This window comes from Carassius gibelio, chromosome A1, assembly GCF_023724105.1.
Source record: "Carassius gibelio isolate Cgi1373 ecotype wild population from Czech Republic chromosome A1, carGib1.2-hapl.c, whole genome shotgun sequence".
Lineage (NCBI taxonomy): Eukaryota > Metazoa > Chordata > Actinopteri > Cypriniformes > Cyprinidae > Carassius > Carassius gibelio.
This window is the reverse complement of record NC_068371.1, coordinates 30,926,431-30,953,803: the sequence shown is the minus strand read 5'-3', so window position 1 is coordinate 30,953,803 and position 27,373 is coordinate 30,926,431. Positions and strand designations below refer to the sequence as shown.

General features: G+C 38.3%; 3 protein-coding genes across 5 annotated transcripts in view; 2 read left to right on the top strand and 1 right to left on the bottom strand.

The window, feature by feature from the left end:
* The window catches only part of LOC128027257 (B-cell receptor CD22), a 198,603-nt gene that overhangs the window by 54,865 nt on the left and 116,365 nt on the right, over positions 1 to 27,373 (top strand). The window lies entirely within an intron of this gene.
* Positions 4,101 to 6,702, top strand: LOC128028966 (zinc finger protein 750-like). The gene is made up of 2 exons (XM_052616413.1): positions 4,101 to 5,038; positions 5,962 to 6,702. Exons 1-2 carry the CDS (start codon positions 4,170 to 4,172, stop codon positions 6,509 to 6,511), a joined length of 1,419 nt encoding a protein of 472 aa, XP_052472373.1. The 5' UTR covers positions 4,101 to 4,169; the 3' UTR covers positions 6,512 to 6,702.
* On the bottom strand, positions 7,937 to 23,465 carry epn3b (epsin 3b). 3 transcript variants are annotated; one of them, XM_052613493.1, is made up of 10 exons: positions 23,279 to 23,465; positions 18,436 to 18,746; positions 16,928 to 17,288; positions 16,402 to 16,505; positions 14,633 to 14,719; positions 14,444 to 14,561; positions 12,831 to 13,007; positions 12,332 to 12,457; positions 12,016 to 12,246; positions 7,937 to 11,305 (listed from the first exon to the last, which is right to left on the bottom strand). In XM_052613493.1, exons 2-10 carry the CDS (start codon positions 18,661 to 18,663, stop codon positions 11,013 to 11,015), a joined length of 1,725 nt encoding a protein of 574 aa, XP_052469453.1. In that variant the 5' UTR covers positions 18,664 to 18,746; positions 23,279 to 23,465; the 3' UTR covers positions 7,937 to 11,012. The 3 variants fall into 3 exon arrangements, with proteins under 3 accessions (XP_052469453.1, XP_052469617.1, XP_052469541.1); XM_052613657.1 differs by having other exon boundaries at positions 14,633 to 14,713; XM_052613581.1 differs by having other exon boundaries at positions 23,293 to 23,465.

Here is a 27,373-nt window from a genome sequence, read left to right as displayed (position 1 = left end):
GTGATCTATTGTGTTCAGACAGACACATCACACAGTGTCTGGTGAAGAAAAACCATTACCATTATGTTCTCAACTCGCTCCAATCACACACACAGCACTCTGAAGAGTTTACTTTGGCTGTGTGTTCAGACTGAGAGCCAGACGCTCAGGACCTTCAACACACACACACACACACACACACACACACACACACACACACACACACACACACACACACACACACACACAAACACACAGACACACACACACACGCACACACACACACACACACGCACACACACACACACACACACATACATGCACACACGCGCACAGGCACACTCGTCCAGCCAATCAGACCCATTTAACATTTAACTACAGAATAGAAGAGAATAGAACAGAACAAAGTACAATAGATTAAAATATATAGCAACTTAATAGAACATAATAGAGAAAAGTTAAGTGAATAGAATAGAGCACAACTGAATAAAATAGCATGGAGTACAATGGAATGGAAGAGAAGAGTACAAAAATTATAATATCATCACAACAGAATGGGACAGAATATAGCACAATGACAGAATAGAATAGAATAGAATAGAATAGAATAGAATAGAAAAGAGAACAACAAAATTGAACAAAATAGAGCACCACAGAAAACAAATAGAAAATATATAGAATAGAGCTCAACAGAATGGGACAGAATAAAGCACAATGGAATAGAATAGTGCAGAATAGAGTACCAAAGAACAGAACAGAGATCAGTGGAATAGAATTCCATGTCTGAACCATGATTCTGACACATATATTAGCATAATGATCACAAGTGTGGGTATATCCCACTAACGTGTCACAAACACAAAGTGCTAGTTATTAATTATTATATAATTATTTTCAAAAACAGATATATCGTTTAATTCTTCACAGGTTCATTTAATACCTAACAAACGTCTATTTGTCTAATGCTTCGCTAGCAATGTGTTTGTGCTGACTTTCCTTACAGTCACTGATATTTGTTTTCAGATGCGTGTGATATTGTGAGGACTGAGAGCACTGACGCCCTCTGCTGCTTCAGCGCGCTCCTGCTGGACGCGTGCACGCGCGCGCCGCGCATCTCTCAAACACGATCAGAGGAGGATCAGACCTGAGCTCGTCCCGTTCTCCGAGTGTTAAAGACGCCAGTGTAAAGTTTGAGATCGAGTGTGTTTTAGCCATAGACTGCATAAAAACCGGTTTTGGCTCTTCCTTCACCTCCGGGTCACTTCCGCGTCAAGGCGGGAGCGGCGCGATGATTGGACGAGAGAAAACGCGGACGTGCATCTGTTTCGTCTGGACCGCTGTCAGTCAGCACGAGCTGTTGTGATTGGACGGACATTCCTTCAACGTCACACGTGACGTAACCTACCTTAAAGTAATAGTTAGCAATTACTCAAAACAACAAATATAAATGAACAAAATCTATATGATTTAAAAAAGATAAATATTTTAAAGACATTACTTTAGATAAAAAACTAAAATCAATACATAATATAGCATTACCTTAAAAAAAAATAAAAAATAAAAAATAAGATTCAAAACGGAAAATATAATTAGTTAAACCGTATCATTTATATATATAAAAATAAAGGAATAAAAACTGTGTGTGTGTGTGAACTGGATCTATTATTGCAGTAATAATACTGCTTCTCTGTTGTACTCGAGACCTGTTGAGCTGCTCACCTGCGCAGACCTGTCTGTGTCTGTCCTCACCTGCTCCCCTCCCAACACTCCTGTTACACTCCAGTGAGAGTGTGACGAACAGTACACCTGCTGATTCAGTCAAACTGCCACGCCTCGAACCCTCCATCAGACACACACACACACACACACACACACACACAGAGAGAGAGAGAGAGAGAGAGAGAGAGAGAGAGTCACGCTGGGATGTCTGTGCCCTCCGGACAGAGAAACATCTCGATCAAGTGCATTCCGATCATGTCAACACGCCAGACACACTACATATGCATTTATTTCTATTAAAATATGATCGGTTGAGATTACCACTGAAGAATATATATATATATATATATATATATATATATATATATATATGTATGTATGTATGTATGTATGTATGTATGTATGTATGTATTTGTCTGCAATGGAGACTTGCACAAGGAGTTTGCAGCTTCTCAAATTTGCACAAGATACCAAAATCTGCAAAGAGATCTCATTCAAACTCAAATATTCCTTATCAAATGATCTGAGCGGCTCCACGTGCACTGTAGAGCTGTGAAGGAGTTAATAACATATACAACACACTACATCTCAGAGCATGTGAGTGTGATGTACCCGCGGGCGCGCGAAGGTTGTGTATCCTCAGGGCGCCACAAACGGATCCGGAGCTCCGCCCCCTTCACAGGTGTGACTCGCGCAGACAGGTAGAGCTCTCCAGACGTCCCGACACCTGTTACAGACCGAGAACAGACCGAGGGCGACGGTGCTCCTGCTCCAGGACACAGTGAAAGGTAAGAATGATAAACTCAAACCCTGAGCATTTATGAGACGAAAAACAGGGCTAAAACAGATGTGTATATCCTTATACGACTCACTGAGCGAAACTGGTCGGTTCAGGTGTTTATTTTTGCACGACAATGCAATGCAAGAAATCGAAATGAGCAACTATTATCTGCTAAAATACATTAAAATTGTACTCTTTCAATCAGAAATTGCCTGTAAATATCATAAAGGCAGGGATCAAAATTAAACATACACTTTTTAAGTAAACAAATGTAATGTTATTCGTTTTATTCACAAAAGTTATAATAATAATAATAATAATAATAATAATAATAATAATAATAATTTTAGACACGGAGTGTGTTATGTCTTACACAGAAATGAACTGGTAAATTGTAAAGTAACCTAAATAAGTAAGAAAATAAATCAAATGAGGCAGATTCTGAAATCTTTAGTCTCTGTTTGATGAAGATATCACTTCTGGAGTCTACAGCAATAACTCTGGTGTGAATTAAACGGATCTTCTTTATAAACAGTGCCATTTTTTGGCAAACACACACACTTTTACAAGTGTACCATCATCAGCTAGAAGAACGAATTAAAGCAAGTCTCCTTTCACACATCCGAGACTCACGCGACCAGAGGAACCTGCAGGACGAGCTGTGTTGCGACACACGGGTGTGAGCTGAAGCACAGGTTTGGAAGAGGAACGTGCTGTGGGTCAGAGACACAGACAGGAGGCTTCTGGAGAACAGAAGAGACTTCATTTAGACGACAGCATTAAAGACGAGACAGCTATTATAACAATAATCCGCTGAGTGAAATATTTTCAGATCTGTAGAGATCTGTAGGATCACATCAAAATATTGATTTGTGTAGGCCTACAATTTTTTTTTTTTTTTTTTTTTTTTTTTTTTTTGATGATGATATTTAAAGTCTGTGGTCAGATTTTATACTTTTATTCATCAGGGATCATTCATTTGATCAAAATGGACAAGTGAACTTTCTATTCATCTGTGAATCCTGAAAAATAAAATGTATAATACATAACTATAATAATCAGAAATGTTTCTTGAGCAGTAAATCAGTATATCTGAATGATTTCTGATGATCATGTGACACTGAAGGCTGGAGGAATGATCCTGAAAATACAGCTTTGACCACAGCAATAAATTACAGTTTAACAGATATTCACACAGAAAACAGTTATTTTAATTTGTAATACTATTTCTCAATAATACTGTTTTTACTGGATTTCTAATCAAATATACGCAAAGTTAGTGACTTATTTCAGAAACATTTAAAAATCTTACTGACCTTTTTTTTTTGACTATTTCCCTCACATTATGGCTAAAAGAGATGTTTAGACAGCAAAAACATTTATTTTCTGCATAAATAAAAGATTTATAAGCAGGATTATGAAAAATTTACTTTTGCACATCCTAAAACTTTTTGTTAGGTCCATGAAATAACCATTGTGTGTGGTATTCATTGCCCCAAGGAACCACAAACTGCAAACATACTATAAATTACATACACACATAACAATAATAATAATAATACATAACTATAAATAAAATTTAAAATGTTTAAATGTCAAATGTTTCTCTTTATAGCAAGCCATCATCCTTCTCTACAAAGAAGATCACTGTAGGACCATCTATCACGACTTCTGCTCAATCTCCGTCGTGATGAACATCCCTGCGAAAGAACGCAAACCGAAGAAGCCTCACTACGTCCCTCGTCCTCCCGGCAAGCCCTTCAGATACCAGTGCTTCCAGTGTCCCTTCACCTGCAACCAGAAATCACACCTGTTCAACCACATGAAACACAACCTGTGCTCCGTCTCCAGCTCCATCAGCTCCATCAGCTCCAGCGCCGGCGCAGTGGAGGAAACCAGCAGAGGACGGCCGTCAGAGGAGGACACAGACCACCCTGAGACACAGACATCTCCAGACGTCTGTGAGGAAACCACATCAACTGTGTGTAAACCAGAAGTGCTCCGTCCTCACGGTCCTGGGACGGTCTGGAGGCCTCCGGTCACGTTCACACCCGCCGCTCTGAACCTCCAAAACAAGACCAGTCTCCAGGAAACAGAGGATTTTCAGTGTCACCCGGGGTTTCTTTCCCACACAGCTTTTCATCCGCTTTATCCTCACTATCAGCCCTACATCTATGAGCCGGTCCTGCCTTACGTCCACGGACTGTTTCCTCAGATGTTGCTCCCGATGCCCCCGATGCCAGAGTATTTCAGGTACTACTACACAGTCCCTGCTCCCAGCTACACCCGCTACCATCCACCGGAGCAAACTCACCCCTTCGTGTCTTCAGTGATGGACATCGGCTCTGCGTTTTCAGCTCCGCCGCGCCGCGAAGCCCTGAATGTGCCATATGATCTTTATACGCTCACAGATGTGAAGGGAAAGGAGGTTCAGGTGAGTCCCCAGATGGGACGCTCCATGGCCGGATCACCAGATGAGAGGTGTGCATTAGTAGCCAGCCAATCAGAAGAGAGGGGCGGGGCCACACAAGTACAAGAGGACAGGAGTCTCCCAGAGAGGTCAGAACTTATAATAAATACTATATATATATATATATATATATATAATATAAATGATAATATATACAACATATGTGCAAAGTATATGTACAAATCATTATTGATATTTTACAAATTATTAAATACAATTATATAACAAAAATTAAACTAACACCCTGAAATCAGATCTAATACAAATTATTTATTCAATTGTTACTCTTATAATTCGTTTTATCATTTATTTATAATAAGGCACCATAATTTGACAAATAATTATCGATAATTTGACTAATTATTACAATAATAAAAATCCCTCTGATCTCAGACATTATAAAAATTACAAATTATTTATTAAATAGTTTTATCATTTATTTATAATGCATAATAAAAAAAAAAATAAAGTTCAGATTAGTAGAAATAATAATAATTAAAAAAAAAATGAATTAAAGTTTCACTTTTACATTTTATTATACTTTTTATTATTTAAAAGTAAAAAAAAAAATTAATTGCTACTGACAATCTTACAAAGTATTATATTAAAATTAGATAAACATTTATCTACCTTAGGTCAGATCTTCTACAAATTATTAAATTATTTTTATTTAATGTAATAATTATAGATTATGTATGATGCATAATTTTCTATAATACATCATACAAATTAATATTGATAATTTTATTTAATAAAAAATAAGTCAAATTCAAACATTTGAGCTCAGATCTTTAATAAAATAATATTATTCCTTTTACATTTTCTTATATTTTATATAATTATAATGAAAACTATTTTTAAATGAATAGATAAACATAAAAGTTTAAAATGCAAAAATGGTAAAAAAAAAAAAATATATATATATATATATATATATATATATATATATATATATATATATATATATATATATATATATATATATATACTTATTTATTGTTTCTGTGCCTAGGGCATCATCTGCATCCAGAGAGATGGAAAGAGGGGGAAATGATAGATTTGATGAGGATACTTTGGTTCCTCTCAACCTCTCCAGGAGAGACAGTCCTCTGAATCAGTCAGACAGCAGCCTGAAGAATGAGGGGATTGTGGGTACCGTAACATCACAAGACCATCACTTACCTGTAGAGAAAACAGCCGCATTCGCTCTCTGTCAGCTGGCTCAGTCCAGCGCTTCAGACCTCAGCAGGAACCTGGATGCAAATGTCTGTCATGAGCAAGAAACAAACCTTCTGAGTTCAGCGCGAAGTCCAGCATCTGATGCAAGTGAACACAGAGACTTCACAGAAACAGCTTCCACTGACTCTAAAACAACCGCAGATGTGAAATCAGGTGTATCTGTGGAAAGCTCCGCCCCTTCCGGTGAAGCTGCAGAAGACCCCGCCCCCTCATCTAATATTCCACATCAAACACAGACAAAAAAACTCAGAAGACACAACATGAAGAGAAAACTGACGAGCAGCCGCAGCAAACACAACCTGAGGAAGAGAATTCGCAGATAATGTCAGACGATCTTCTTATAACCTACAGTATGAAGTTTAAATGTTTCAGGGAAGATCAGCTCAACTTTCATGTGAAGCAGAGAATCATCATTTTTTATATATATTTTAAAACACTGTTACCATGATTTTTCTCACATTGGTATGAAGTTTTCATACTTGTAAAATAAAGTAAAATAAACTAAATGGTCAAACTGGTCTGAAATTACTCTTTTGGTTACATAAACAATTAAGATCTTAGTCATGCAAACCTGCTCAAAGATCAGTTAAACACAGGCCTCAACTTTGTCAGTATCTGCACACAAATGTGTGACTTTTCATGCCAGCGATGCACATCAAATGAAGCAGGTGCATCTGAAATCTGATAAACCGCTGAAAAACTGCAGCTATACAGCAAAAAAATCTGCAGGTTCAGACATGTGACTTCAGCAAGACGGTTAAACCTGTCTCTATCTCTCTCTCTCTCTCTCTCTCTCTCTCACACACACACACACAGAGAGAGAGACTGCCGGACACATTTTAGAGGTCTTACAGGTCAGAATGACTCAGTCAAGGCCTTTACAAATACACTACTGTCTCCGACTTCTCTGACATCAGAGAAACATTCTAAAGGGTCTGATGTTCATCAAACATTATTTCAACTTAAATTAGATTTTAAATTCAGCATTCTAAAAACGTTGATTTGTAACGTTCCAAGAACATGAAAATGTCCTGTTTCCTTAACATTAATAGAATGTTATTTAAAGGTTAGTTTGTCACAGCCATAGATGAAATCAACAGAAAACACATAAAATCTCTGAAGATCTGATTAAACAACTCCACAAAACAGCAGCAGCTTCACTCATTACTAACCAGACTGACTTTAATCCTGTCAGATGACTACCGAAGCTCTTATTAAGATTTACAGAGGTTCAGATGCAGATTTTTGGTTTGATGTCATCATCATGGTTATCAGTGTTTGCATTAATTGTGCTCTTGACCCTTAACTTTTGTTGAGTTGCTTCTTTTAATTGCAACTTTAGCAGTTGCAGGTGTTTACAGAAAACATTTCTGCATTGATAAACTAGCTCAACATGTCTACCAAAGTGACTGTTTCTATAGCAAATGGAGCGTCTAAGAGTGCAATGTCTCTGTATTTCTAAATAAATTTTATCCAAAGGTCAAATCAGATGTGAAAATTTTGCATGATACATGCAGCTCCCGCACTATTTTTCATTAAAAACAAATAACTTTCAGTATGTCATTTGTCAGAGACAGTGAAAAGGAGAAGTTAAATATCTGACTATCAAACTCCTTTTTTTAATTGTAGGTCACAACAATGTTGCTCTATATTCATAATCCAAATACTGAAAATAGCTGATTAAGAAAGAGTGACCTCTGCTGGACATGTAATGCACGGATGAGAGCTGAGGGAAAGAAAAATCAGTGTTAAAAGTGAATAACATTCATTTATTTGTGTCTTTAATATACACCATTTAACTCGTAGTGGATTAAATGATTAACCTGTTTCTCCTTTACTAGAACAAACTGGATGGCATACTCAAGAGCAGTGATGAACAGTAAAGCTGGTACTTGTTCTTCAATCACTTTTCTGAGCTGAGGAAATAACAGCATCGGATAATTCAGCATTGACGTATATAGAGTCTATAGCAATCCTCTCAGACAGACAGTGTCAGTGAGTTTTAATAGGCTATACAGGTTCCTGTGGGTGGCGCTCCTGAGATCTGAACAGGAAGTGAGGCGCCAGCCCCAGTGCATTGTGGGACTGTCGGTGAGACAGGCACGTGGAGGAGCTCGGTTACAGTCAGTGCCGGATCTCATTGCAGGAGATCCATCTATTGAAGGCAACAGAAAGGAAACGAGGAATGAGGGGAGGATGATGAGTTTGATCCTGGTGGAGATTCATTAGTTCTGTTGTGTTCCTGAAATTTCCCTCCGTTTATCCGGCATACGGGGTGCTTTTGACTGAAACATTTACATTTAACCCCTCCATAAGTTCATTAGCAGCATGCTGTACCTGTGCAGCAGAAGAGCAAAGCGTCGAGCCAACATCATAAAGTCAACATGAAACGACGATCACAACCCAAAATATGACGTGATTTTGGATTTTCAGATAGGATTTTATCCATCAGGAGTTGATATGGTAAAAAGTTGACATTACATACCAGAATGGCTATTATTGCTGTCATTTGCATTTTATTAACCAGCATTAAGTTACTACATTTACTATTTGCGTAAAACTACCTAAATGAGTAGCCTTAAAAATGCCCATGCAACTATATAGTTATTATTTATTTATTACATTTCTTTTTTTATCCCAGGGGCACATAAGAGAGTTTTGGAAAAGACTGCAAATGTTTACAGAAAAAATAGGGTAAATACTGGGAATAAAATTTAGAGTAAACAAATACATTAGATTAAAATAAAACAATATTTTGAATGAATAAATAAATACTTAAATACTTTTATTTTGCTATGTTACTGAAATTGGTTCTGAAAATATATAGATTTTTTGTAATGTATAATTAAGAACTCATATCAAAGAGCAGATACTAGTTAAGTCATTGCCATTAACTCTATGTTTTAAAGCATTTTGGAGATACGAATATGTTGAGACTGTGTTCCTTTTAGTTAACCCCTATTTCTTATTACATAAAAAATCTCCTGGAAAAGGATAACTGAAAAAGAGTGGGAACCCTATAAGTGCACAATAAAAACAGGATTTCATGTTGACTTTAAGCTCGCAATAAATGTGATAATCCAGGTTGAGATATTTTCACATAGAATACAGACAAACGCATGTAAACGAGTAAAGTCAGCCAGCATTAAATGTGTATCGTCTTATTGAAAAAGTACTTTTGCTAAAAACCAACCATAAATAGTTCTTTAGACTTCAGATCAGCACTTCAGTCTGTTTACAATGAAACCAAACCACTGTAATCCAGTTCCAGATTCTGTTTCCCATCATTCAGGTTTAATATTTGCTCTTTAGTCCATTCACACTGAAAACAAATGACTGTTATCCGGTTTCAGTCTCCGTTTCCCATTATTTAGGCTTCAGATTAGATCTCTAGTCCATTCACACTGAAAACAAATAACTGTAATACACTTCCAGTCTCGGTTTTCCAGTATTCAGGCTTCAGATCAGCTCTAGTGTGTGTTTATATTGAAACCAAATCACTGTAATCCGGTTTCAGTCTCCGTTTCCCATTATTCAGGCTTCAGATTAGATCTTTAGTCCATTCACACTGAAAACTAATTACTGTAATACACTTCCAGTCTCGGTTTTCCATTATCCAGGCTTCAGATCAGATCTATTGTGTTTATACTGAAACCAAATTACTGTAATCTGGTTTCAGTCTCCGTTTCCCATTACTCAGGCTTCAGATCTGCTCTTTAGTCCATTCACACTGAAAACAAATCACTGTTATCTGGTTTCCGTCTCCATTTCCTATTATTTAGGCTTCAGATTTGTTCTTTAGTACATTCACACTGAAAACAAATCACTGTTATCTGGTTTCAGTCTCCGTTTCCTATTATTTAGGCTTCAGATTTGTTCTTTAGTACATTCACACTGAAAACAAATAACTGTAATACACTTCCAGTCTTGGTTTCCCATTATCCAGGCTTTAGATCAGCTCTAGTGTGTGTTTATACTGAAACCAAATTACTGTAATCCGGTTTCAGTCTCCGTTTCCCATTACTCAGGCTTCAGATCTGCTCTTTAGTCCATTCACAATGAAAACAAATCACTGTTATCTGGTTTCAGTCTCCGTTTCCCATTATTTAGGCTTCAGATTTGTTCTTTAGTACATTCACACTGAAAACAAATAACTTGAATCTACTTCCAGTCTCTGTTTCCCATTATTCAGGCTTCAGATCAGCTCATTAGTGTGTTCACACTGAAACCAAATCACTGTAATCCGGTTTCAGTCTCTGTTTTCCATCATTTAAGCTTCAGATTAGCTCTTTAGTACATCCAGAATGAAAACAAATAACTTTAATCCACTTCCAGTCTCTGTTTCCCATTATTCAGGCTTCAGATCAGCTCATTAGTGTGTTCACACTGAAACCGAATCACTGTAATCCGGTTTCAGTCTCTGTTTTCCATTATTTAGGCTTCAGATTAGCTCTTTAGTACATCCACACTGAAAACAAATAACTTTAATCCACTTCCAGTCTCTGTTTCCCATTATTCAGGCTTCAGATCAGCTCATTAGTGTGTTCACACTGAAACGAATCACTGTAATCTGGTTTCAGTCTCTGTTTCCCATTATTTAGGCTTCAGATTAGCTCTTTAGTCCATTCACACTAAAAACAAATAACTGTAATCCACTTCCAGTCTCTGTTCTGTTTCCCATTTTCAGGCTTCAGATAAGCTCTTTAGTGTGGTCTCGGTTTCCTAATCTTTAGGTTTTAGGTCAGCTGTTCAGTCTGTTCACTCTGAAACTGAATCGCCGTAATCTGGTTTCAGTATCTGTTTCCCAGGTGTAAATGCAGTTCCTCAGAGGAAGGGGTTGTGGCTTTGGCCGTGGTGATGTGTTTGTTGGGTGGAGGCCGTGAGGGGCAGCAGCGGCTGCGGCAGGTTGCTGGGCATATCCAGCAGGCCGTGGTGCGGCTGCGTGTAGGAAGAGGGCAGAGTCTGGGGCTTCTGCTGCAGGACGGGCAGCGGGAGGGAGGCGCTGTAGGACAGAGCGTGAGCCGGCAGCGGTGACGTGGAGTGAGGACGCATCTGATTCAGAGTAAGTCTGGGCTGCTCACAGTGAAAGGGGTTTGTGGGAGATGGTGTGCTCAGACCTGTAAAAGACAACCAATGAAAAATATCATTATAGTTTCTTATGCTCACCAAGGCAGCATAAATACAGTATAACATCAGTAAAATTGTGAAATATTGTTACAGTTAAACCTAATCGTTTTTCTGTGTGCATATATTTTAAAATCAGAATTTTCATCCTCAATACTCCAGTCTTCAGTGTCACATGGTCTTCAGAAATCAATCTAATATGCTGATGTAATGCTCATGAAACTTAACTTATATTAAAACTGATTATTATCATTGTCGAAAACAGTTGCTGAATGTTTGTGTAAACTGGATGAATCTCATTCACATGTCGCATTTCAGATGCTGATCAGTTTGGTGTGTTTGGTCAGTTAAAGCAACTTTATAAAACAACTTTTTATTAATATTTACTGAAAATATAAATTAATTAACTGTAATAAAAATGAAACAAATACAATAAGTATTTGAAACCTTTTTATAAAAAATAATTTAAATCAGATGACCCATGAATCATGTTCTTAGTACTTTCTAAATGAAAGATCAAAATTATATTCCAAATGTCTAAACAAAATTTTGATGGATAAACAAAAAAGTAATAAGTAAAATATTTAGCATTGTAAATGTAATTAAATAACATTATTTGGTTTTAAGTATTCAAAAGCACTCAAAAAACTCCAAAAGCACTCCCCCAAACAATAAGTATGCATGAATGTGAATGTTTTCCTACCTGACAGGAAGGGGTTTTTGCTCTTGACCGGTGCATTGCTTGGAATAAGCGTGTCCAGGTTGACGAGGGATGCAGCGGTGGGGCCGAGGAATGCCTCGGGGGTCCGGCACTGTCTGGGGTTCACCACGTCCAGAGGAGGCCCGAGGCGAGAGAGGTCAAAGGGCTCTGGACTGTAATTTGCCTGACCGTTCACTTGAACACCAGCCACCAACTCACCAAACTGATCAGCATCTGAAATGAAAGATGTGAATGAGCTTCATGTCGGCTCTGAGAGGAAAACCAATGTGAAGAGGGTTTGGTTTGGTGTGATGAGGACCTGCAGGACTCTCACAGCGAGGGCTGAACACTTGGATTGGCCCCGCCTGCTCAGCGTTAGGCTCCTCCCCTTCCACTCTAAGCTCCTCCTCCTCTCGAACTCTAAATGGGTCCTTCACATGCGACACTAGAAGGAAGGGCAAATAATACAGAGATGGATCTCATAAGCAACCATCATTTACATATTTAAAAGTGAATAAAAGTATAAAACTGTAATTTTCTATCTTACAACCATTGTTTCTTGCAATTGCGAGTTTATCTCACAAATAATAGCTATACGATATGAATCGACAATTATGCAATAAATTATGCCTTTTAAATATTTTTATTCCTATCATAGATTTAAGCTATCATAGATTACATTTATGAGGCAGGAAAAGCCTTTTTTGCACTTTTATGCAAACTGTAAATTAATGCTTTATTTATTCAATTAAAAGGATTGGTGCAACAAAAACTTCAAAAATGTATTTCACTTTGGTTTGTAACAAGAGGTGTTGTACCTGGTCGTGCTGGGCTCCCCCAGGCTTCTTCATCCATATTAGAGATGAAGTTTGAAGGAGGGGCATCCCAGGGCTCAGGAGGTGATTGGTGGGTTCCCCAAGGGTGGGCGGGGCTACTGGAGGAAGGGCGGGCTGTCCAGGGACCATCAGCTCCCGGGTTACTAGACTTAACTACAGCTGAAAGAGACAGACCAGATCTAAATACAGCCGCACAAAGTTAAGAACCATCAAATTAATGTGAATGTCATTTAAACTTTATCAATTCTGATTCCTATCGATTCCTAGTGATGATTCCAATAAGGTATTAAAAAATGTCAAACAGATGTCAAACATATTGTTTCTGTATTTGTGACACACAAAACAATGCACAAGGTCTTTCCTTTCTTGCACTTAAAGGTGCTGTAGGAAACTTTTGTAAAAAAATATTTTTTACATATTTGTTAAACCTGTCATTATGTCCTGAAAGTAGAATATGAGACCGATAATCTGTGAAAAAAATCAAGCTCCTCTGGCTCCTCCCAGTGTCCTATTGCCATTTGCAGAAACTCCATCGCTCCCGGTAAGAAACAACCAATCAGAGCTGCGGTCCGTAACTTTGTTTGTGTTCAAAATATAGAAAACTGTATATAATAAGCGAGTACACCATGAATCCATTTTCCAAACCGTGTTTTTGGCTTGTCCTGAATCACTAGGGTGCACCTATAATTAGTGTTTATATTCAGACTATTTTAGATTGCTTTGGGGTACCACGGCGGAGTAACCCAGTACCTTTGTGATTCTTCATAGACATAAACAGAGAGAAGTAGTTCCGGCTACGATGTTCTTCCGCAAGACGCAAGCAGTTCTGTTTATTAACCGCTAGAGCGTCAAAAGTTACCTACCGCAGTTTTAAATGGTTTAAATTCATTAGAATGTGATCACAGGAATCGTTAAGTGGAAATTTAATAAACAACATTTATTAATAATCATATTATTCTTACGTTCCACCTTGAAATGTGATTGAAATAATGTCGTTGTTGTTCAATGTTGATAAAACATTGAAACAAGGCTGAAACAATTTTTAATAGTTTTAAAGTTAACAAATTATTATAAATAAATGTTGAAATTGTATTTGTTTTTTACAGTTTAATGACACCTAATGAAGCATTCACACTGTGTCCACAAGATAATAATAATACAAAAAATAATAATAATTTGATCGATTTGTTTCTACTTTGAGATGTGGTTGAAATCATGTTTTATGGTTAATGGTTTTAAATGTTTAACAGAATACTGATAAATCAAAATCTGTATGATAAATAAGAGATTTAAACAACATTACCATATCAACACATTCAGATCAAAAATATATATATATATTTTTTTTATTGCTTTTCAGTTATAACTTGTCTAAAATTCCTCAAAACAAGATGAATTGAGATATTTTAAATGACCATCCTTCTGCACTGAAATGTGACTGAAATAACGTCAGTTTCATTGTTGATAAAAACACAGAAACAACGTCTAATGTTAAACAGTTTTAAAAGGTTAACGAAATTCTGTCAACGTTGAAATGTACGACTAGGATTAGGGTTACGACTGCGAATCACAGTACTGATGTGCTCATCACTGACCGACAGACTCCCAGGGGTCAGAGTTCACGGGGCAGGTGGGCGGGGCGTCCCAGGGGTCATCGCTCACCGGCGCAGCAGGCGTGGGACAGAATATATCCACCAGATCAATCATGGCTGACTGTGGGAGGAAAGCGAGTGTCAGCCGGTCAGAAGCTCAGCAGATCATGCAGATGTTGATGTCTCTCTCACCTCTGAAGGCCGCGGGTCTCGCTCGCCCTCACTCTCCTCCAGAACCATCTTCAGATGAGCGTCGTCCCCCTGACGGCTGCGCTGCTCCTTCAGGAGACAAAACAAGCTCAGTGCGAGAACAGCAGCTGATGCTGTGCGTTAGTGGAAGCATTCATTAGGAGGTTAATGAGCGCCGTCACATTCACAGAAGAGGAGGTCCACAGAAAACACTGCAGGAGGAACACGGGCATCTCATCACAGGAGAAGGAAGATCAGTTAGTACGTGTTAAACACAGAAGTGACGACGTGTGGGAAATGAAGACAACAACTCAAAAGGCCCTGTTAATGGTTTAATCCAGTGGTTCTCAAGCTCATCGTCCCCCATGATGCCTTGTTTTCAAACCTTTTCATCAATAGAAACTTGGACTATTGATGTATTATGTCATATTATACTAACTGTGGTTCATTTTGTGACTAAATAAGTTTCAACATCTGTGTTTATCAATTAGAAACAACAGTTATTGAGTGGAAATTTGGAAATACATACATTGTGATAATTTAAATTGACTTTTTTCAATGCATACTGTAGCCTGAATATTTGACATGTTTTTCGGACTCATCCTGAGAACCCTGAAACACGCCGCGGTTCCTCAGATACCTGCACAGAGACACTGGATGTGCTGCTGCGTCTCCATGACAACAGCTGAAGGACACACGGACGGCAGGCCGTGATTGGCTGCTGTGGAGGGGCGTGTCAGCGCTCGCACCGGAGCCGGACGCTGCGCTGGATTTGGGTTAATCAAGGTTATTTTCAGCAGCGATCGTGGTTCTGCTCTTCCTCCACTTCCTGTGAGAACGCAAACATTCCTGAAACAGCAAGAAAGGTCAACAGGAAAACTCCTCCTGCTCGTCTTTCTCCTCACGTTACCTCCTCTGTGCTCACACACACACACACACACACACACTCGACCGGCTCGTGCCTGGGGGATTCACAGATGGAAACACTCCGGCTGCTGCATGCTGGGAATGAAAAAAACACTCAAACACACAGAAACTGTGACTGCAAACGAAAGAAAAGAAAAGAAAGAGACACTAATAAACCTAAAATGGCTGAACAAGTATTCTTACTGCCATAACATATTAATAAATACAATATAAAATTATGAAAGACATAATCATTGTAAAATGTACAATGTAAGATGTAAATGTAAAATGTATATATATATATTTTTTTTTAAATTAAAAATGACCTAAAATGACTAATATAATAAAATATAATATAAAGAAGATACTAAAATTACACACATATTTTAAATGTATGTACATATATTCAGAAACCTAAAATGGTTTAAAATATTCCAGTATATCAAACAAAAATCAAGGACAAGTAGTTTGGATAATGAATGGATAGAAATATATATAATAATAATAATAATAAAAAAGGAAATATAAAATAAAAAATAAATAAAAAAAGGACTAAATATAAATATTAACCAAACAAAATAATTGGTAATATAATAAAATATAAAGCATTAAAACAAATATATAATTATAATTCAAATAATGAAAACTACAACTTTTAAAAAAAAAAAAAAGGTTAAAAAGATATCTTTAAAAAAGGAGAAATTCTAAATAAATATTACAATCATTAAAGATATTAACGATATATGAAAATATTTTAAGAAACTTAAATAATGTTTTTTTTTTTTTTTTTTATAAATAAAAATGAATAAATAAACTGTAATGAAGCATAACTGCTCCACGCGTCCCCACTCAGAGATAAAGTGTACCTCTCTGCTCATGGCCAGCGCGAGCTGCAGCTGAAGCTCTTCTTCTCCACTCGTCTGCGGTCGAGTCTGTTCCAGATCAGACGCTCGAGGAGACGAGGAGGACGCTGACGGACAGACAGAGCATCATTCATCTCTCGAATACTGTCCTAATCCATCAGCATCATCATCTCACTTCAGATCTGATTATAGTGTCGCTCTGTGTGTGTGTGTGTGTGTGTGTGTGTGACACGTCCTCATTAGACTACAAACACACGAGCACATGGCAGCAGCAGCTGTGAGGAGAAACCACTAACCAAGTCTCATTATTATTATCTATGAGGAATATCAGGATGGCACTTTCTGACAAAAAATAACACACATATATTTAAAGTATAAGAAATGTTTGTCTATGAAATGAAATGATAAAAATCGAAGTTTTGTTCCACAGCTTGTATTTGTAGCAGACTGTTTGTTGATCTGCTGTGTAATTGACTGGTCTTGTGTTGTATTGTGTGTTGAGCTGCTAGTGTGAGGTAAAGACTCTCACAGTTGAAGGAAGCGGGCGATCCTCTGGAGTGGGTGAACTCTTCTCCGTACAGCGCGGCCATGCTGGGCTGACTGCTGCGTCTGCTGGGACACGCCGGAGGGACGCTGCTCACCCCGCCGCCGCCCGCCATCCTCTCTTTGGTCTTGAGTGCCTGCGCTCGCTCCTGTCTCAGACGCTCCTCGTCCCGCAGCAGCGCCACCAGCTGCTTGGCTTTCTCACGCACGTTCACGCCCTGGTCGCGCCCGTCCCGGTCCACGTACTGGAAGTCACGCAGCGTCTGGATGGTGAAGGCGTTCTCACGGCACTGCTGAGCCACCCGCTCCGAACCCGTCTTGGCCAGATAGTCCAGCAGCGTCAGAGCCTGAGCACACACACACACACACACACACACACACACACACACACACACACACACACACACACAGAGAGAGAGCTCAGCATTCAACTCTCAGCCTCCTGGACACTGCTGTCCACAAAGAACAAATGATATTAACAGCCAAAAGATTTCCTCTGGTTCATCTGCTGTAATTTACAGAAACCAGGAATTTCCACAGGTAAATTAATATATATTTTTGCTGCTTTTTTAACCAGTGAATTTACATGACTTTCGATTCATTTGGTTTACAGGAATAAAGTTAAGGACGAAAAAAAAAAATCTAAATTTCTACTGGAAATTTTTTTTTTTAACTAAATGCATATTATTTATCAAATTTCATTCATTTACATGACTTTTCTTAAGGTCTAGAAATCATACATATTTTTTAATTAGGCTAAAAATCACTTTGCAATCATTTAAATGAAAATTAAATAATAATAATAATAATAATAATAATAATAATAATAATAATGAAAATAATGAAAAGAAAGGACTGAATAAATTACTGAATAGACTATATATAAACTAAAATAACACTGCATTAAATTAGTCCTGAAATAACTTGAAAACTTTAATTAGACTAGAAGTAAACTAGAAATCACACTTTTTAATTTATGCCAAAAAAATCACACTGCAATCACAAATTATACTAGAAATAAACTAAAATATAATTTTTAAATTAGTCTAGAAATCACTTGAAATCACAAATTAGCCATTATAATTAAAAATATTAATATCATATAAAAAAAAAAAACACTCAAATGTGAAATCACAAGGCTAAAAAATAAACTAAAAGTAATTAGTTATAAAACATTAAGCCAGATATAACTAATTAGGTTAGACAAACTAAAAATTATCTGAAAATATGATTTTAAAGTCAGGCTAGAAATCTAATCAGACTAGGAAAAAAAAACTTTTTTAGTTTTTACTTTTTGTAAACTTAGGCTAGGAATCACTATTTAGACTATAAATAAACTAAAACCAATGCTGGTTAAAACAATAAGATAAAAATCCCTAGTTAGTCTATAAATAAATCATAATTCACTTTTCACTAATAGCTTGAAGTGAACCGGTCTAGTGTTCCCCGTGTATCAGTGTTAGGTGAGGAGGGACGTCCAGTCTTCACACACACCTTGTAGACGTGTCTCCAGTTCTTGCCGTGGTCGTTGAGCCGCTTCCACACCATGGCCATGACCTCGCTGAAGGCCACCACGCTGAAGGTCAGCTCGGCGATCTCTGACATCAGCGAGCTGGACGGGCCCCAGGGGTCGTTAGAGGTCGCCTCGCGCACCTTGATCTCCGCATCAGAGTAGTTGTGCACCAGGTTCTTCACCTGCCGCCGCAGGGCCGAGGTCGTCATGGCGACAGCGAGTGTGAGTGAGGGGGCGGAGCTCTGGCCTCCCGCGGCAACGAGACAGACGCTCACGCTAACAACAGCCAGAGCTGAGAGGAACACATTCACACCGCAAACACCTGTTAGTACACGCTTCTCAGTGTCAGACACGCACACAAACACAGTTTTATGCAATCACAGTTTGTATATGTACACTCTCAGAAAGAAAGGGACAAAAGCTGTCATTGACACCTTTGTACTTAAACAGTCCAAAGGTGTCAGTATATATACACACACACACACACATACACAAGTAAGATTTTTAAGTGACAAATATTCAGAAATATTCAGCAGCACAAATGTTTTCAACATTTACAGAAATTTTTATTGGCTAGTAAATCAGAATAATAATAAATGCAGCCTTGGTGAGCAGAAGAGACACTGAAGAGGTCAAAGGTCATTTACTAAACATCATTTCCCGTCATTTCTGCGGTCTGTAGAGAGTTAACAAGCTTCTGAACGCATAAACAGATGCAGTTCTAATTAAAATGCCCCCCTCCCTCTTCGAGAGGAGAGCGGTGACCGTTTCCAGCATCATCAATAATTCAGATCGGCTCCAGTTTGCACTTATCTCAAAAAAACACAGCCGCAAGAAGTGGGTCGGTGGAGAGAGAGAGAGAGCCATGCATTATCTCAAACACAAACACCCTTCAGAAGGACACCGTTCCTGCGCTCGCAACATCAAGGTGATGGGTTCGATCCCCAATGATTAATGCATCTGAAACGCTGCTCAAGCCACCTGCTAAATTAATAAATGCATCTTTGACTCAGCTGTGAGTCAGAAAACCCATGCACCACTGACTCAGCTCACTCTGTTACCCATCAACCCACAGACACAGAGCCCAGCAGATCACACTGAATCACAGCGGCACGTGTGAACCCTCGCCGTGTGTGTATCAGTCACACAGCGCTGGAGGACGAAGGGTTAACCCGGCTTCATCTGGAGGAGCTGCTAATCACACTTCACAGCAGCAGCCGAGCTCACGAGTTCATTCACTAGAAGCCATCAAACTGTGTTTATAGGACAGCTACACTGGAAAACAACATAAACACATTTACATTCTGTCAAATCAATGGCACAAAGCTGGAAGCAGAACTTCGCCATTAAAAAATACAGTAGCAATTAAATTGAATTTAAGTTTACAGTAAAAAAATCAGTACTTCTTTAGCTAATAAGTACTTGAGTACTAAAATCTGTTTCTAAACACCAGCAGCCACAACACAGGTGATAATGAGAAAACCACAACATGAACAAAAGAAGTGTATCCACAAACTGAAGCGAATGCTAATCAGTGTTAGGGAAGTTACCTTTGAAAGCGGTGCGTTATATCGTGTTACTCCATTACAAAGTAACTAATTGCATTTCTTTGTAATTCTTTATGGAAAGTAAAGCATTACTTTTCGCCGTGGGCTGGACTTGCTTATTTGTTTAGTTTTTTTAATAACAAAAGACCCAAAAGTTCAGAAGTAATCTGATTACTTAACTCACATTCCTTGTAATGCATTACCCCCAGCACTGATGATAATATACAGAGGGTGGTTTATTCTATTTTACTTCCAAAAACTAAATATAAAAGTAGTTTACTGTGAATTTGATGAACCTATTAGTTTTTAATCATGTATAGTAAGAGAACTTCCTGTTAAGCAACAGACTTTAGCATTAGCATATTCACAGTCTTTAACTGTTAAACTGCAGCATCAGCTGATCTGTCTGAACATCTCTGTCCTTCACGCGGCTGTGCTCTTCGTCTCTGTATCTCTGTGTGTGTCAGAACTCAATCCTACACATCTTTCACAGAGCCTCTCTAAACACAGCGCTGGAAATCCCACGCTTCAGGGTTCATCTGCTCCAAAACATGGCGAAACTCAATGAGTTTAGATCCGATCTGCGTCTGTCCCTAAACCTGCTGGCTTTCAACCAGGAGCCGCTAACATCAGCACTTTCACTATCACTTTGAAAACTAGACCAACACAACAAAAGTAGATCACTCTCAACAGAATTAATGAAGATGTGAAGAAATCAAACACTCCTTTAGTTTGATGCACCTAAAGCTAAATATGATTCATGTTATTTAGAATGTGTGTGAATCGCTCAATAATTCAATGTGTATTTAAATAACTTTAGGTATGTAACCTTCAGGGAACATTTTAAAAATATTCAAATGAGTAAATGTTTGGTAAACATCCTTAAAGAGACACAGATCTCAAGTTATTCCAAACCTGTGTGATTTTTTTCTTCTGCTGAACACAGATATATTACTAGTAGCCATTGATTGGTTACCAACATTCTTCAAAATATCTCCTTTTGTGAAAAAAACAAAAAACAAACAAAAAGATCCTACAGGTTTGGAAAAACATGAGAGTGAGTAAATGATTACAGAATTAAACATTTTGGGTGACCGGTCCCTTTAAATTGTGTCATACCAGCATGATCATCAGTCACCCTGCTCTCTACATAATGGTCCACCATTAATCCTTTAAATAATCTGCTACTAGATTCACATTTTAACGTTCTCACAACCAAAATGAAACATTTCTGGAACATAAATGACCTGAGCTGATCATAGAGAGCGCTGGTGCTAATCTACTAACCATGAAACGCAGGCCTGGTTCATCTGCTGTGGTCATGAGAAGAAAACAACAGACCCACCGTGACTGTGAAGCCGTGTGTGAGTCCGGGACGAGTCTCTGATGAGTGTGATGTCAGCGGAGACATCTGCTCCGCAACACGACACACTTTCATCAAGCAGATCCCCACAGAGACGTTTAATTCTGTCAATGGCCTTTTATGCTGTCCTTATTGAATTATTCCACTCCATGTTCCAGCGGTGATCACACATTCATCTCACTCACAGTGCTATTAAACAGCCAAATATAGTGGTGCGGCCTGGTGCCACAGAACAACCTCTGATGTGATGGGAACTTAAAAAAGGTCTCCAGTGATGTCACAGAATATTTTAAAGCAAGCAAGATGCTGTAAGAAAACCTGAAGTTTCTATACAACTAATTCACATTTTTGTGTTTTATTATTACAGATCACATCCTAATAAAGTCATAAGCTTCTTCGCACACACACACACACACACACACACAGTCTTTCCTGGTAAATTACTGGTAATTTACCGTTAAGAGATCATGTGTGAACAGGACCTTTTCAAAAATACCGATAAACCTGTACTGAAAATTTACTGGTATGTGATGTTGTAATATTACCAGTAAATTGCTGTAATGCACTCTGTGTGAACGCAGCACAAGATTACTGTACGAGCACATACGAGTTCAGAAGGCGCTGACGTAAGACGTCTACTCTGGGCCAATCATGACATTCATCCGCAGATGATGCATTTACTCTGCACTGTTTACTGGACACAGAAATATGTAAAGTTGTGTAATACGATATCTGCATGTATCTGAACATTTGACGCAAAAGTGAAAACATCGACAGAAACACTGACTGTATTTACCCCTAATGTTTACAAACACAACACCGGGAGGCACAGACGTTTAGAGGTCATCTCTGGTCAGTGATGTCACAGAATTTACTGGTATTTTGATATGGATGTGTGGATGGCTTAGCCAGTAAAAAAACCCACAACGTTGTTGCTGGTGTGAACACATTTTTTGAATTTACTGGTACAGTTGTTACGGTAATTTTATGATAATTTACTGGTATTACTGTATGATGGGGCCTATAGGAGAGATTTGAGTTCTTGTGATGTCATTGAACTGTTTTGAATTCCACAATGTTATAAAAAATGTGCTGTTATTTATGTTAACATTATTAACATTGTTTGAACATTTGTTAAAGACAGTTGTGGAGCTCTTGCAATATTCTGTGCACTACACGTTAGAACACCTCAGAAATGCGGAAACCATGTTTTCTTCCCCAAAGTTGTTATCATTGATTAAATAACATGGACAATCTATAGAGGAAGCTGTGTGTATGTATATTAAACAATATGGTGTACTACTGCAACATTACAACTCAGCAGACCTAAAACATCACATTATATACATGTTTTTAGTTACACTTACCAATTTCTAATAGAACCATTTAAAATGTTAATTACGCCACTGTCATTTTTTGATTCCAAGGTGTCAAGAACATATTAAGTTCTAAAAAAAGTCATAGTGGAAACATTTTAAAGTTATGTTGGTAATGTACCATTAAGTTCCCATCGTGTCATCCTAATAAAATCGTAGCAGAACCCTTCTGAGTTTTTAAGATATATCACAAAAGAACATTTTTGATGTTCTGTGGTTCTTTACAATGCATCTATTTGTTGATGCTCTAAGGATGACATCTACAGCTAATGCACTAATATGGCCAATAATGTAACCTCAGGAACATTTCTGAATCTCCAGAGAACCATATATCCAACATGCAGCTCCCACACAGAGCTGGACTGAGACTGGGCCTTCAGCTGCTGTGTTCAGCATCCCAGAAACGCTTCTGACACAGATCACAGTTCTGACTTAAAACACACACACACACACAACACACACGACACAGTGACAGATCCGCGCGCATCATCTGCGGGGTCAATGAGGTAACGCTAGATAATGAACGCGCTTACGTTACCTGCAGCATCTTACCGAGCAGCCGCGATCCTCTACACCGACACCAATCCACCGAGACGGACTGAGACGCACCGAGAAACACGGACAGACAGATCTCTGTCCGCCCTAATGTCGATTTGCGCGAGAATAATCAGGAGAATGCTGCAGTGATGTGGGTGAGATGATCCATCTACTACACTCTCACACATGCGGAGAGAGAGAGAGAGAGAGAGAGAGAGAGAGAGAGAGAGAGAGAGAGAGAGAGAGAGAGAGAGAGAGATGCTCAGCATTTAACCGCATCACTGCCGGATCGTCTCTCGACAAGCCCAAAAGATCAGTTTATCAGTTTATCTTATTTATTTTCAATCTAACTAGACCGATATTGAGTTATCACACTGATGTCCCATACATTTCATAATTACGTAAATTAACAAATCATAAACTAGTACATTGATAATACAAAAAATAGAAATCCATGACTAAATATTGTGACCGTGTATGCAAAGGTGTCTCTGAATGTTAGCGAGTTAACTCATTCTCTGGAGAAAAGTAAATCTAAAGTATATACAGTACATACACATACATACATACATACATACAGGTGCTGGTCATATAATTAGAATATAATCAAAAAGTCGATTTATTTCACTAATTTTGTTCAAAAAGTGAAACTTGTATAATATACTCATGCACACACAGACTGATATATTTCAAATGTTTATTTATTTTAATTTTGATGATTATTACTGACAACTAAGGAAAATCCCAAATTCAGTATCTCAGAAAATTTGAATATTACTTAACTAAAACTTCCTGGTATACGGCTGCGTTGACCTTGGACCTCAGAAAACACAGTGGACCAACACCAGCAGATGACATGGCACCCCAAACCATCACTGACTGTGGAAACTTTACACTGGACCTCAAGCAACGTGAATTGTGTGCCTCTCCTCTCTTCCTCCAGACTCTGGGACCCTGATCTCCAAAGGAAATGCTAAATTGACTTTCATCAGAGAACATAAATGTGGACCACTCAGCTCCAGTCCAGTCCTTTTTGAAGCGAGACGCTCCTGACGCTGTCTGTTGTTCAAAAGTGGCTTGACACAAGGAATGTGAAGCTGAAACCCGTGTCTTGCATACGTCTGTGTGTAGTGGTTCTTGAAGCACTGGCTCCAGCTGCAGTCCACTCTTTGTGAATCTCCCCCACATTTTTGAATGGGTTTTGTTTCACAATCCTCTCCAGGGTGCGGTTAACCCTATTGCGTGTACACTTTTTTTCTACCACATCTTTTCCTTCCCTTCTCCTCTCTATTAATGTGCTTGGACACAGAGCTCTGTCAACAGCCAGCCTCTTTTGCAGTGACCTTTTGTGTATTGCCCTCCTCGTGCAAGGTGGCAGTGGTCGTCTTTTGGACAACTGTCAAGTCAGCAGTCTTCCCTGATTGTGTGTCCTACAGAACTAGACTGAGAGACAATGTAAAGGCTTTGCAGGTGTTTTGAGTTAATTAACTGATTAAAGTGTGGCATCAGGTGTCTTAAATATTGAACCTTTTCACAATATTCTAATTTTCTGAGAAACTGAATTTGAGATTTTCCTTAGTTGTCAGTTATAATCATCAAATTTAAAATAAATAAACATATGAAATATATCAGTCTGTGTGCAATGAATCCATATAATATTCAAGTTTCATTTTTGAATGGAATTAGTGAAATAAATCAACCTTTTGACAATATTTTAATTATATGACCAGCACCTGTAAATATTTATATATATAATTGCCCAGCATAGCCAATGGTTGGGGTTACAGCAAATATATTTAAAGATTAGGTCTAACAGAAAATATCTTTATTTTAATTACGTTACTTTCTGCATATTGCATATTTTGTATATAAACTATGGGCCAGATTTTCGAAACAGGACAAATTAGTGTAAGAAAAATGGTTAGTGGAAAGTGCGCGAATGGATATATACCCCAAAAGACTATAGTAATGATAACCAGCTAAACATTCAGGCAAAACCAACTCACAAATCAAAAAATGAATAATTTCAGAGTTATATGTAAGGATTTCAGTCTTTTCATACTATTTTACTATTATACTAGTTTAAACTTACCTTACACTCTAGAAACATTTCAAAGGTTCTTCTGGACAACAAAATTACTTTTACTGACACTTTAGACAACATGTAACTAGATAACTGAAGACAGATGGAAGTATTAATAAGTTTAATATAAGTATATAATGAGTATATAATATAATGAGGACTGTGTTGAGTGTCATCGATTGAATCACAGAGAATCCACCATCCTCTCCATCAGCACATACACCTCAAACACACACACACAGACACACACACACACTATGACTACATATGACCGTGTGAATCACAATGTGTGAAAGTGTGGTGAAAAATCATGAAGGAGTGTGTGAGTCAACAGACAATAGCTGTGATGTCACAATCAGCTGACACAACTGTACAGCTGGAAAGAAATAGTAGTGTGTGTGTGTGTTCAGTAGAAAAGCTGGATTCTTTCTCTCCTCTGGCACAGGTTTCTTCATACTCCCACATTCTCACATTCTCACACACCCACACACACACACACACACACACACACACACACAGAGGGCATTAAAAGCACACATCTGTGTCAGTGTCAGTCTGAATGTTTATATTGCCGCTGTGTGTGTGTGTGTGTGTGTGAGAGAGAGAGAGACAGGTTGACACAGTTAGAGGGTGTGAAAGCGTGCAGCTGTCCTGTGCTGAGAGCGGTTAGCATGACGCCCACAGAGCATGAGTCAGCGAGAGACGCGCTCTAGTGAGTGAGCTGTGCCTCACACACCCACAACACCCAAACCACACACTCCACACCTTCTGAAGAACACCGGGACTCAACCACCATTGAGTGATGACAGGGTGGACCTGGGGTGTTCTAAGATGTTTTGGCTGATTGAGGGTGTTCTGGGAGGCTGCTCTGTGTTTTCTTCCGGTCTTTAGATGAGAATCGAGCTCCTCCTGGGATACTGTCGGCTGTTTTCTGCTCCAGCGGATGAAAATGCTGCACCTGATCAATCAGTAAAGAAGCAGCCGCGGATCTCCTCTAAACACGTGATGTGAGGAGAGCGCTGTGTGTGTGAGAGGAGGTGTGTTGTCCTCTGCTGGTGAGGAGCATCATTACACTCTCACTGACCTCCACTGCTCTCAGAGCCGCTTCAGCTCAAATCAGTGAACCACGGTCTGAGGAGATGTTGTCAGATACGTGATCTATGAGCAATGCTTAGTTCTGTCGTCAGCTAAGTCATGAAATTACCAAAAAGGTGGTTAAATCTCCAATCAGTGCATGTATACGCAGCACACAAGAACCTCTCAAATGCATTTACAAATAAAATATATTCTGCAATGTGAGATTACAATATAAGACACAAACTTAGTAATTGAATGCTCAAATAAAAGTGAGCACAGTGCATTTATACTTTAAAATATGTGAATATGAAAAACATTTAAATGCATAAAAGAACTAATTTTATATTCTGTCATTTATGTGGACTGTTGATTTCCGGCCTTTTCACATTGTTATCACTACGCATCCCTCATCCAGGAGTATGCAATGTTTGGGAGTTTCGAGAAGCTGACTGAGCAATAAATCTTTAGTGAGCCCTTTATTAAAATACCTGGAGGTGAATTGTGACCTCAGCCATTCATGCAAGTGTGTGTGTGTATGTGTGTGTGTGTGTGTGTGTCCTCACAGGTGTCAGTCCAGGTGTTGTTCTCCTGTTTGCCCAGAGTGTGTCTCAGTCTCACAGACTCACTGACCAAACCAACCTGCAGTCATCACAAACATGTTATATTTAAATAACTAAAACATTTAATTAAAAATTATATATATATATATATATATATATATATATATATATATATATATATATATATATATATAAAGATGAAATCTTTTATACAATGTGTTGTTAAATTATTGACATATTCATTTAAAATCTCAGGAAGACTTCAAGATAATATTTCAGGTCAAAGGAGATCAGCTGACAAAAAAAAGTTTTCCCATCACTTAAGATACATATAAAAAATATTAAAACTCTAAGGTAAAGCTAAAATTAAGCGTAG